The sequence below is a fragment of the Lygodium microphyllum genome, chromosome 27 (assembly GCF_053477565.2).
Source record: "Lygodium microphyllum isolate KBCC chromosome 27, Lygodium_microphyllum_v1.1.10, whole genome shotgun sequence".
In the NCBI taxonomy this organism is placed as follows: domain Eukaryota; kingdom Viridiplantae; phylum Streptophyta; class Polypodiopsida; order Schizaeales; family Lygodiaceae; genus Lygodium; species Lygodium microphyllum.
In genome coordinates, this window is record NC_141161.1 from 34,722,751 (window position 1) to 34,735,370 (window position 12,620).

The 12,620-nt window shown below is 46.5% G+C and overlaps 1 protein-coding gene across 2 annotated transcripts in view; it reads right to left on the reverse strand.

The window, feature by feature from the left end:
- CAP1 (cyclase associated protein 1) overlaps positions 1–12,620 on the reverse strand; it is a 108,389-nt gene that overhangs the window by 78,084 nt on the left and 17,685 nt on the right. For both annotated transcript variants that reach the window (XR_015689136.1, XM_087669609.1), the window contains exons 2-5: positions 3,647–3,815; positions 3,491–3,555; positions 3,085–3,409; positions 2,828–2,984 (exon numbers count right to left, since the gene is read on the reverse strand). Coding sequence is in view for 1 of the 2 variants with exons in the window: in XM_087669609.1 (XP_087525735.1) it covers positions 2,828–2,984; positions 3,085–3,409; positions 3,491–3,555; positions 3,647–3,815 (716 nt within the window). In the remaining variant the exon portion in view is untranslated. The remainder of the gene's footprint in view (positions 1–2,827; positions 2,985–3,084; positions 3,410–3,490; positions 3,556–3,646; positions 3,816–12,620) is intronic.

The following is a 12,620-nucleotide window of genomic DNA, read 5'->3' on the forward strand; positions in this document are numbered from 1 at the left end:
AGAAGATACATGCATACTTGATTGCTCTTTGCTTAAGTAATTCACACACTGAAAGCACTTCATGTCCACAAAGATGGGGATAGCCTCTTGATTCTCATTCTTTATGTGGATGACATGGTGTTGACTGGACCTCATGAGACACATATTTCAGCCTTAAAAGATGAATTGCAGCATGTGTTTGATGTGACAGATCTTGGCCACTTGCACTACTATCTTCATATACAATTTATTGCAATTGAGAGGGGCATTATTTTGCAACAGTCTAAGTATATTGGGCAACTTCTTGAGTGTTTTCAAATGCAAGACTGCAAGCCTATCTCTACTCCCGTTGAGACACGCCACAAGTTTACACTTGAGGATGCAAGAAAACCCTTTGATATGTCTCTTTATCAGCAAGTTGTTGCTTTTTTTATTGTACTCGTGTAATACACGGCTAGATATTCGATCTGGGATCTCTCAATTGGCACGCTTTATACACAACCCTGGTACTACACATTGGCAACAAGCAATCAAACATGTCTTTCGTTATCTTAAAGGCACTCAAACATTGGGTACTCTTTGCTTGCACACATTCATAGACAATGATTGGGCTCATTGTTTTGACATGAGGGTGTCCACTCGTAGCAATTGTTTCATGCTTGGTGATTCATGCATTTCTTGGTTGAGCAAGATGCAATCTACAATGGCCACATCTAGCTATGAAGTTGAATACAGAGCAGCATTTACGACTACATTGAAATGTGTATGGCTCAAACACCTTTTGGTCAATCTTAGTCCAAGCTTTTGTCGATCGAAGATTCCCTTCCAGATGCTACCCATTATAGGTGGCTTATTCTCACCCGATCATAAGGACAGAGAGCTACAGCTAGTAGTAGAGAGCTTGAGAGAGAGAGATTGAGACTAGAGAGCTTGAAAGTTGAAATGGAATGAGACAGGGGAAGAGATGGAGAGAATCTATTGTAAGTAGGGAATGGGGACACACACACACACACACACAGAGCATGATGTATTGGGTGGGTGTATGTATGTGCACATGCACGCATGCGTTGTGTGGGGGAGGAAGCCTAAACAACAAATACAACAGCCCCAAAAGTTACCCTAGATATTCACAAACAAGTGGTTCCAAGCATTCATACAATTTGGATCAGATGCCATTGTGTGCATCGGAAAAGTCATGCTGAACAAGACAAGTCGAAAAATTCAATCCATTTGTCGGATATGGACAACCCTTGTCTATCGTAAGGGCCACCCCAATATCTCCATGGAACCTATATCTAGAATAAGTGGAAAAGCTATGTCTCTGGGTTTGTCTCCAAGAATGCACTCCACATCCGGCAGCCTATGTATGCCTCCTTCACCATCATCCACCTCCTAGAGGAAGACGAACAATTCTAAAAAGAAATTGGGGCAGCAGATGATACCATAGACAGCTTGGGATAGGGTCCTCCAAGCTCCAAAATGCATATCATTGGTACACAAATCCTCTCATAAATTGTTTCATGATATTTTCAGAAACAAGGATCTCTTTGAATGGTGTTAGTGTTGACATGGAGGTGCCAAGCTTAGGCTCCAATACTAATTTTCAATCTGGGTGGAACTAGTAAGAGAAATAGGAGAAGATAGAGAAAGCAATTGTCATAGCAACATCACACAACATGATCACAAGAACATGCTCAATATGTTACAATGAGAGTAATAAGACTTCCAAAAGATCTGGACCAAAGAAAAATAACTCTATTTTGATATAGATGCAAGCGAGTTACCCATGGGAGCCACAAGTGGAAGCCTCCATGATAAGCAAGCACTGAAGCTGAAATACCACACAATGAGAAAGCAACAATTGAGTCTCAAGTTTCTCTAAGTGAGATGAGCCAACCTATTATGTCTTTTCAAAGGGCGAAGAGGACGAAAACTCTGGGTAAAACTATCGACCCTAAAAATGCATGGCCTTATGATGCAGTTGCTTTCTTCCTTGCCATCACTGAAGCCAAGGGACCTAAAACCAAGCACTTGACTTAAAAGTGCATACACACTGTTCCAAAAAATGCCGGATTCATGAGGAGTGCCTGTTGATTATTGCTGAGCAGACTGGCCAAGCAGATATCTAGACTGATATCTACTGATGATTGAACAAGTTTAGCATCAACTGATTAGTGAAGCTTGTTGAGAACTGGTCAAATTTGCAGTTAAATCTGATGTAGAACCACTCAAGACAGCGATGCGCTTCACCTATTTGAGGCCAAACAACCCTTTGCACAGCAAGGGGGAAAACTCGACAAAAAGTAAATAAAAAGAAAATCAAAACCAAAAACAAAGTTGCAGCCAATCAGGATGAAACTCAACCCAGACACATGGTTCCATAAAGGTCAAACATCGGACAACCTAACAGACAGTTTTGCAGGTTGAGTTGATCATAAAAGCTGGATTGATATTGCAATTCAAATTGGACCAGTTTGAGCACTTGTGAGAAGCAGCTACCCATGAAGCAGAGCATTGTGTTGATAATTAGATAGCCACTCACAGCTTACCATGACAATTATCATGGCTTTCCTTTGGTTCATTCAACCTTCAGGTTAGATAATTTGCACTGCTTACAATAGGCTTCAAGGGCGCTTTAAGCCACAGCAGTTTCCCATAAAATCAATCACCCATCGATGAAATGGGCACAAGCTCAGGCACTCATGGCTTGTGCTTCACAATGTTCTAAATTGATCTCTTAATAAAAGAGAGCAAACATAGGCCTGATCAAAAATGTTTTTAAGTGAATCAAAGTCTCATCCACGTTTCCCACATTCATGCATAAGATGTAAAATAGAAACATGCTCACTTTCGATCCATTTGTAGTTCGAATTTTGGTGTCCCAGATTTTTCACTGACAGGAGCAGTGTGAGCATCCATGGATCCTTTAGAGCTGGCAGCTGGAACTGCACCAGTTCTGTCAGCCCGATTCTTAGTCTTCATGTCAGCAGTCACCTTACGCAGCCCTGCATGTGCATATAAGATAAGCCCGCCATGAATTTTGGCATGTACAAGCTTCTGAAGAAGAAAAGAAAAATGCACACATTACTCATCAGCTTCAATCACCTGAAGTTACTGCCTCTCCTTTGCTAATTTCCTTGAAAACAGCATTCATCCCTTCCCTTGATCCCCCAGAAGGATCTGCTGCAACTAAAGAGATGCCTGCCGGTGGAGGTGGAGGGGCCACTGGTGGTGGTGGGGTTGCCTTGACCACAGTTGAAGGGCTTGACTCAGTCTTCAACCCTTTAAAATCGACACCATTGGGATTCCATCCAGGTCCAGTGGCATGGAACTTTTTTGCATAATCCCGCAAGCCCGACAAGAATAGCTCCTTCATTGATTTAGCCCATTCAACGTGATTTGCATCCTTGTTCCGATACTCGACAAGGATCTGTGCAAGCACGGCAAGAGGAAAAGCAAAGTTATAAAAGTGCCTGTTTTAAGAGCCTTCAGAAAGTAGAGATTTACACACCTTGTTATTGTAAAATTCAGCTGATTGCCAAGCTTCTTCAATGTGTGTTGCTGGAAAACTCATACCTGAAAATCAGAAACCAGCAATACAACTATGTTTATAAGTTTTGACAACTACTCTTTCAATGAAGAAAATCAATGACAGCGGATCACTCACCACAATCTTTTCCAGTAAAAGCAACCCATGTGAGTGCTGACAAGCTTTCTGCAATTACTTTAAGATGATTGTACGCATCAGTTCTTCTGCCTTCTGTCAAGGCTGATGCTTTTGTCAGAACGTCACCAAGTGGTTTCAGTAGATTTTGCAGTCCAGAAGTATCTGGTTGCTGAAAGCAGTAACATATAACAACTTCAGTTGACAGAGAGTAGTCTATATGTCTGTTAAACCCAAAATCCATTATCACTACTCATCGTTACAAGCCTCTCAAAAGACTGTTAATGCATGCTGTATAAGCATTCTCCATAGCTGATAACTGAGACCATCTGCAGCAAAACTGAGAAGAAGAGCTGGAACAAACTCATGGCTGTTGGATGAGAAAGATGAGGAGCCGCAAATAGCCAGAGAGGCTTTCTAATTGCATGCACCAGCTCTAAAATCCCACAAGCTGTTTAAATGCTGCTTGTTAATGCATTAAATCCTAAGAGGGCAGCTTGAAACTGCACAAGTCACAAAAGGCCTGCCTGTACATTAAATGTCAACTACTTACTAACCCAAACTTTCACATTAATGTGAAAGTTTCAAATGAACCTTAGAAATGCACATTTTAAAAGTTCCTTCAGTCCTGCCCTTGAGCTATAAAGTGCATAACAGTTCCTTTGGTCCTACCTTTGAGCTATAAAGCTCCTGATAACAGTGAACTGCCCCTCTGACCATGCAGCTGGTCACCACACCAAGAGCTAGCAGTTCCAAAATTAATATTTTGATTGAAAATGTCACGTGTAAATGTTGAATCCTTTCACACCTCTAGTGACACTACCCTTGGGAGTTATTAGGCCGGTCTTACAATGTATGGCCAAAAGACCTGCAGCATATGAAATGGATAAGAAACTAACTAAATGGTAGAGCTCCAAATCTTCCCATTGACACAAGTATGGGGCTCACAAATCCCTCTCAAATATTGGGTGCACATGAACTCCTAAGAAGCCCAAATGACAAAGAACTTAAGATGATGGAAGAGCCTTCCTAAAGAAATCGACCAAAATTGTCCTAAATAAGGTAAATAATCTTCGCCCCCAAGGTAAATGTGATCCCTCATTGTAGGGAAACCTGCAACAAAGCTATCGTAGCTTCAACTAAAGAATTAATCGATGCCAGATGTCTGGATCTGGAAGAGAGATGCCAATCTTTGTCAAACCTCTACAACAGTGCACATACATCTAACATGCACAAGCATAGAATCTATACAACTCAAAAGGAGAAAAGAACGGGCTCTAACATTCAACTGATCCCATAAAGCTACCGAATCTGCAATCACATCATCATGAGGATCCACAGTAGATCAGGGTATAGGGACAGTAACAAAATCCCAAAGGTCACAGTGGTCGAGGAGACACTCCATGCGAAACGACCATAGAGGGTAGTTCGTCCCATCCAACTTGTCGGATGTAGATAGAGAGGGTAGGATTGGCACCTGCTCAAGAGGTGCCATCAATGCCAATCTAGGACTAGAAACCCCAAAAGAATATAACGATGGTGGTCAATTTGAAGTGTCTAGAACCACACAATCCCCCATGGCATACATGTCGGCCATAGAAGTCCTTCAATAAGTGCCTGTAAGAAAACAAATATGATGCTGCAACTAGGGCGTCCTCCACCTGTACGAGGTTCATCAACCTATTGATCAGAAAAGACTGATGGAGACGAGGAGTATCCAAGGTAGGAAGCAAGGACGTGATGCCGAGGAAGTATGCTGACTGAAAACACAAGTTATGAGCTCTGCAGCAGTTGATGACGTCCGCACTCAAAGGGGGTTCCCAATCCAAAACAAAGATAGATCCAGTATACACAGCAATAGAGGAGTCTGTCCGCCAGATTAACAGGCTGTCTAGCCTGCAAAAGGTGATATCCAAAGTGTTGAGGTGCCACCATGTTGAGCTAAAATATGCATTACTTGCTAATTAGCCTCTTAAACAGCCCAAAAACACACTAAAAATGCCCTTTTAGAGTAAAATCCTAAAATGGGGAGTGGTTCAAGAGAGTTTAGTGAAAACCCTAATTTTTGGGGCACCCTTCCACATCTATAAATAGACAGGCTGCCCCCATTCAACCATAATCCTTGTTTGCAGGTTACACCAGCCCACACACCCTCTGCTGCTGTTGGCGCCCAGTTTCCAACCTGCAGCCTGCCTCCATCTTCTGTCCAGCCATCATCAACTGCAGTCACATTATCTTCAGGCTGTCCATGGCTGTAGGCGACAGCTCTCAGCTGCTGGCGACTGCTCCAAACTGTCCCAGATTGCTGTTTAGCCTACTGTCCATCATCTCCAGGGTCAGCCAGCCTGCGTTTTCAGCATTGTAGACCTTGACACTCTCAAACACTGTTTCAGCCTGCTGTTTACAGGAGCCTGTGCACAGTTTCCAGTCTCCGATTGGAGGTACACTGCTGCGTTTACCAGTTTCCAGCCTCCAGACTGCTGCGTTTTGGTGACTAGCCTACTGCCATTCACTATTCAGCACTCCTACACTCTGACTGGTGGTCACAGACTTGGGATCTGTCTCAGTCAACGTCACACTCCGACATTGCTCTGCCCTTGAGCACACTGTACACATTCATTTACAGCATTCATTCACTTCAGAGTTGTGTTCTATCTCTCCCTTCTTCTGTTTGTGTTTGAGTTTTTGGGTTTGAGTTTTGAGTTTTGCGTTTAGGGTTTGAGTTTTGCCCTCTGTGTCTGTGTCTGTCTCTTTGTGTTTTTGTCGTGGTCATACACTCTGTGTGTCCTCAGTGCAAACCCTAGTAGTTTCCTTCACATGGTATCAAAGCCGGTGCTCTTGTAAAGAGTATCCTGCGGATATTGTGGAGAGCTAGTCTTTGTGCGAGGCACACAATACGACTCGTCACAATGTCCCACACACCTTCTTCTCCACTTCCTATGATGTCTTATCAGGCTTCTCCATCATTGGAGGCCCTAAGACGGCATTATGGACTCTGTGAGGAGGACGATACTCCACCTTCACTGACAGAGGAGGACTTTGAGGAGTACTTATTAGAGATCACAGCCTGATCAGGAGCAGCAGGGCAGGTGCAGTCGGACAGGAGCAGCAGTGACCAGTCGGACAAGTACAGCAGTGTGCAGTCGGACTGCCACGTGGCAGTTCGACCTGTTCAGGCAGTCGGCTGTTTTCTGGTGCCCTATTTTCGCCCAGTTTTCTGGCTATAAATAGCCGACTTCTCCAGCAGTCTCCAACACTTCTCTGCTCGCAGATTACAGACCGGTGGCACGCGCAGATTCCGGCTCTGTTTTGCAGATTTCAGACAGGAGACAGTGCAGACTGCAGCGGACTTCAAGGTGAACAGCAGGTTGCATCGTCGAGGTGGAGACACGCAGTCCAGCGCACTGCGCCCGTGTATATATCTGCATATCTTTGTATTCAGCACACTTTATACAGCAGATCTTCATCTTCCACTCTCTTTCTCTCTCTTCTCTCTCTGCGTTCTCTTTGTCTCTCAGTCCTACGCTTCCGCACCGTTGCACTCTGACATGGTATCAGAGCAGTGTTTGAGGGCTGACTGAGCACAGAACCAACCTGAAGAGGAGTTTCTATCGCGACACAAATTTGCGTTTTCAGCGTTTGAGGGCAGACAGGAGGGCTGTGCCTCGGAACAAGGCTGAGGCAAGCGTGGGCACATAGGAAAGGAGTCCAGGTGGTGGATTTGCTGCTGTTTACCCGCTGTTTGACCCGGAGGAAGTTTGCGTTTTTAAGCCTACAAGTGCAGGTTTTGCTTTTTCATCGCCTCCGGCGGGTGAAGAAGTTTCAGGACGCGGAAGAGCCTTAGCAGGCTGAGTTTTCACAGTCAGAGGGGGCTGCTTTTGCGTTTGTGAAGGCATTACAGGTGAAGATGTCTACAGAGATTGACTTGGAGTTCCAGTCGATTATGGACCAGAAGGTGTCTGTCTTACCGGCTCTTCCTGCAGATCAGAAGCTCGACGGCGACAACTACCGCATTTGGCGCATCATGATGTTGGCCATCCTTGAGTCCTATGATTTGGCGGAGCTTGTACAGGAGGAGATCGACCGGCCCTCGGCAAGAGATGAGTCCAAACTCTCTTCCGATGCTCGTGCGGAGTTGCCCAAGGCTCAGTCTCATTGGGACAAACTGAATGCCAGGATTCGTTCCTTTCTTTTTCTATCTTGTACTACAGCCGTGATCGCTCACATCGAGCACTTGACGGTGGCTCGGGAGATATGGCTGGAGCTTGATCAGATGTACAATCGAATGACCCTTATGAAGCGGGTTTCTTTGGAGGTACAGATGCGGACCTTGTCCGTAAAACAAGTCTTCTTCGCTACGGGAACACATCAACAAGCTAAGGCAGCTTCAGATGCAGGTTCAGAATGCGAGGAAGCCGATTTCCTCCAAAGACATGGCGATCACACTATTGTCCCAGTTGCCGCCACGATTCGGTACATTCTACTCCGCCCTTATTGCTTCGGGGCGGGAGTCTACTCTTCGGTGGGAAGAGTTGGTTCCTATGGTCTTGGACCAAGAGGAACAGCTAAAGGGACAGAATGCTTCCAAGTCGGAGGCGCTGACAGGTCAAGCCTCTCAGAAGAAGGGGAAGGACCAAAAGAAGAAGAAGGGGGATAACAAGTCAAAGAAGGACAAGGACAAAGAATCCACATGTCATATTTGTGGAAAGACTGGCCATTGGAAGAAGGATTGCCCTGACAAAGACAAGAAAGACACCAACAAGAAGGACACAAAGGATTCTGGAGCGGTGGCTGCACCCTCATCAGCTGCATTTCTTCATCTAGCTGTCATTGAGGACTCTTCACCGAATGCTTCTGATGCTGCGATGACGGCTCCCCAGGCTTGCGAGTGGATCGTTGATAGTGGTGCCTCCCGGCACATGACTCCTTCATCAGATGGTGTTGCTCAGTTGCGACCCTCGTGTGGGCAGATTCTCATTGGAGATAGCTCTTCAGTGTCTATTGCATGACGGGGTAAGATGCAGCTTATTCCAGATGGACGAGGTGATACCCATACCTACGAGATTTTGCATGTACTTGGCTTAGGGTATCATCTCCTATCAGTTCATAAGATTTGCTCCCTTGGACTTTTGGTGGAGTTTGGCAGTACTACGGTGCGCGTCCTTGATCGTGGGTCGAGGAAGGTTCTATCATCCGGATATGAGGAGAACGGCATCTATAAATTGAAGTCTTCCACCGCCCTCTCTACTCTTCTTCTTACTTCACAATCACAGTCAGAGTTATGGCATGCTCGGTTTGGTCACGTCAACTATGATTATCTTCGGAGGGCGTCACGTGGACAGCTTGTTCGAGGGTTGCCGGATATAGTGGTGAGCCAGCAGCCATATGTCTCCTGCATTCGGGGGAAGCAGCATAGGGATGCCATTCCCCACACAGCTTCGCGGCAGTCTACTTCACCGATGGAGCTTGTATCTACGGATCTATCTGGCCCTATGAGGAATGAGTCCTTGCGTGGGAGCTCGTACTTCATGCTGATCGTAGATGACTACAGCAGGATGGCATGCCTATTTTTTGGCATTAAAGTCAGAAGCTTTCTCCCACTTCAAGGATTGGCTTCTCTTTGAGAAGAACCGATCGGGCCGGAAGTTGAAGACCTTGCGATCCGACAAGGGTGGTGAATTTGTTTCTAATGAGTTTGCTCGGTTTTGTGCAGATAAAGGTATTCACCAGGAGTTTGCCAATACCAACACTCCTCAAGAAAATGGCATTCTTGAACGGAAAAACTGTAGTGTGATCGAGATGGCGCACACCATGATGGAGCACCGACAGACCCCTCAGGTTCTGTGGGCCGAGGCTGTGGCTACTGCCGTCCACATCCTTAATCGATCCCCCACTTCGGCCGTTGATGGGATGACCCCGTTTGAGGCTTACTTTGGGACCAAACCAGATGTTTCTTACTTTAAGGTCTTTGGGTGTGATGCCTCTGTTCACATTCCCAAGGCTCACCGTGATAAATTTGAAGCAGCTTCCCGAAGACAGGTATTTGTTGGCTATAGCTCCCAGTCCCAAGGCTATCGATTGTATGATCCCGTCAAGCGAAATGTGTATACTAGCCGCGATGTGCGGTTTGTGGAGGTTCCGACCATATCCACGAGTGCGGAGCATCCCGTTCTTGGAGATCCAGGGGAGAGTTGGGCTCCTGCTACAGTTCCATTGGAGCCCGTGCCTTTTGATTATGATTCTGTTTCTGACACAGAGTCTACTGTTCCACCGGTCACCCCTGAGGAGTTACCACCAGTGGATATTCCAGAGTCTTCCGCTGATGGAGAGAGACGAGGGGAGGTTCGGCCTCCTCCTCGATGGGCCCGTGACACACTCCGTGATTCAAGGATCGAGGGGGTTCCTGAGGAGTGGGAACCGCAGGATGGTCCGCGGCGGTCATGGCGGCACCAGGCACATTCTACAGAGCTTGTTTGCTCTAACTATTGTTTGATGACCTGTGTTATGTAGGATCGAGAGCCCACCTCCGTGAAGGAGGCTTTACAGTCCGCACCATGGAAGAAAGCTATGGAAGCCCAGTTGGAGGCTATTGAGAGGAATGGCACTTGGTCACCCGTGCCCCGCCCTCCGAATAAAAAGGTGATTGACATCAAGTGGGTCTTCAAGACCAAATACCTTAGCGATGGTTCTTTGGATAAGCACAAGGCTCGCCTTGTTGCTAAAGGTTTTGCACAGCGCCCAGGGATTGATTGTCATGATACTTTTGCCCCCACTGCTCGTATGGCGACCATTAGAGCTGTTCTTACCTTGGCTGGCCATAGGAGATGGCCTGTTTACCAGTTGGATGTGAAGTCGGCCTTCCTCAATGGTGATTTGAAGGAGAAGATCTACGTTGATCAGCCTCCTGGTATTGGATCCTCAGATGGGAAAGTCTACAGGTTGAAGAAGGCCTTGTATGGCCTCAAGCAGGCTCCTCGTGCATGGAACGAGAAGATTGATTCGTTCCTCCAGTCTCAATTGGGATATCGGCGTTCCAAGGCCGATCCGCAGCTTTATGTTCACACTTCCGAGGATGGTTGTGTGCTTTTTGTGTTGTATGTTGATGATTTGATTGTCACAGGTGATCATGCACAGCAGGTCCAAGAGATGAAGTCAGCTTTACATCGGACGTTCGAGATGACGGACTTGGGTCTACTCCATTTCTTTTTGGGACATGAGATTTATCAGTCTCAGAGGGGGATCTTCATCTCTCAACACAGATATGTACAGGAGCTCTTGGTGTCTTTTGAGATGGAGGATTGTCGGACCCTTTCTACTCCTATGGATCCGAACTGGAAGGCCACTTTCCATTCAGCTTCTCCTATAGCGGATGCTTCCCGCTATCGTCAGTTGATTGGATCCTTGATTTGGCTTCTCAACACACGGGTTGATCTTTGTTTTGTTGTTGGGCTCTTGGCAGGGTTCATGAGTGAACCTAAGACGGTGCATTGGCAGGCTGCTCAGAGGATACTTCGGTATTTGAGGGGGACGTCTGATTTAGGGATTCATTATCCCGCAGGGACAGATGGTTCAGATCTTGTACTTGCGGGTTGGAGCGACTCGGATTGGGCCGGTGATGTGGACCACAGGCAGTCTACTACAGGTTACTATTTTACCTTAGGTGCAGGTGTTATCTCATGCAGTAGCAAGAAGCAGCCCACGGTAGCCCTTTCGTCTACTACTGAGGCAGAGTATCGGGCTGCGTCTTCCACCACATGTGAGGCTGTGTGGCTTCGGAGATCATTGGAGGAGCTTGGGTGCTCCCAGACTCGTCCTACTTTGCTGCAATGTGACAATGAGAGTTGCATTGCCTTGGCACGGAACCCTGTTTTTCATGCCCGGACGAAGCACATAGAGATCCAGTACCACTTCATCCAAGAAAAGCTTCTGGATGAGACCATCACTGTGAAGTACTGCAAGACGGAGGACAATCTTGCGGATTTGTTTACGAAGGCACTTCCCCAGGCTCTACTTCGGTGACATTCCAGATCCCTCAGGCTTCTGCCCTGCCCAGGCTCTGAGAGGGGGTATTAGAGATCACAGCCTGATCAGGAGCAGCAGGGCAGGTGCAGTCGGACAGGAGCAGCAGTGACCAGTCGGACAGGTACAGCAGTGTGCAGTCGGACTGCACAGTCGGACTGCCACGTGGCAGTCCGACCTGTTCAGGCAGTCGGCTGTTTTCTGGTGCCCTATTTTCGCCCAATTTTCTGGCTATAAATAGCCGACTTCTCCAGCAGTCTCCAACACTTCTCTGCTCGCAGATTACAGACCGGTGGCACGCGCAGATTTCGTCTCTGTTCACAGATTTCAAACAAGAGACAGTGCAGACTGCAGTGGACTTCGAGGTGAACAGCAGGTTGCATCGTCGAGGTGGAGACACGCAGTCCAACGCACTGCGCCCGTGTATATATCTGCATATCTTTGTATTCAGCACACTTTATACAACAGATCTTCATCTTCCACTGTCTCTTTTTCTCTCTTCTCTCTCTGCGTTCTCTCTCTCTCTCAGTCCTACGCTTCCGCACCGCTGCACTCTCACAATACTATAGCAACAAGTATGGTGATGTTTACACCCCTCCTACCAGTTTTGCTACCACATCCAAACCAGTTGGTGAGGCTAGCCACCTCTCCGATCATGGAGGACATACGGCATTCGAAACGTCTGGTGATCCATCTTCATCATCTCAACCAGGTCCAATGTCAGGTTTGTACAATTCTTTTGTGTTGCATGAATCAAAACCCTCGCCTGTTTCTTCGTTTGAGGTACAGGATCCGGATGGCTTTGCATATGTGAACTTCAATCGAGGTTCAGGTACATCTACAACTTCTGTTTCATTTGAGCATATCACAGACACTTCTCACTTCCCTCCCATCCCACCCTCTTCTATATCACACCTCTCATCACCTTTCCAAAACCTTGGATTACACTCCACATCTG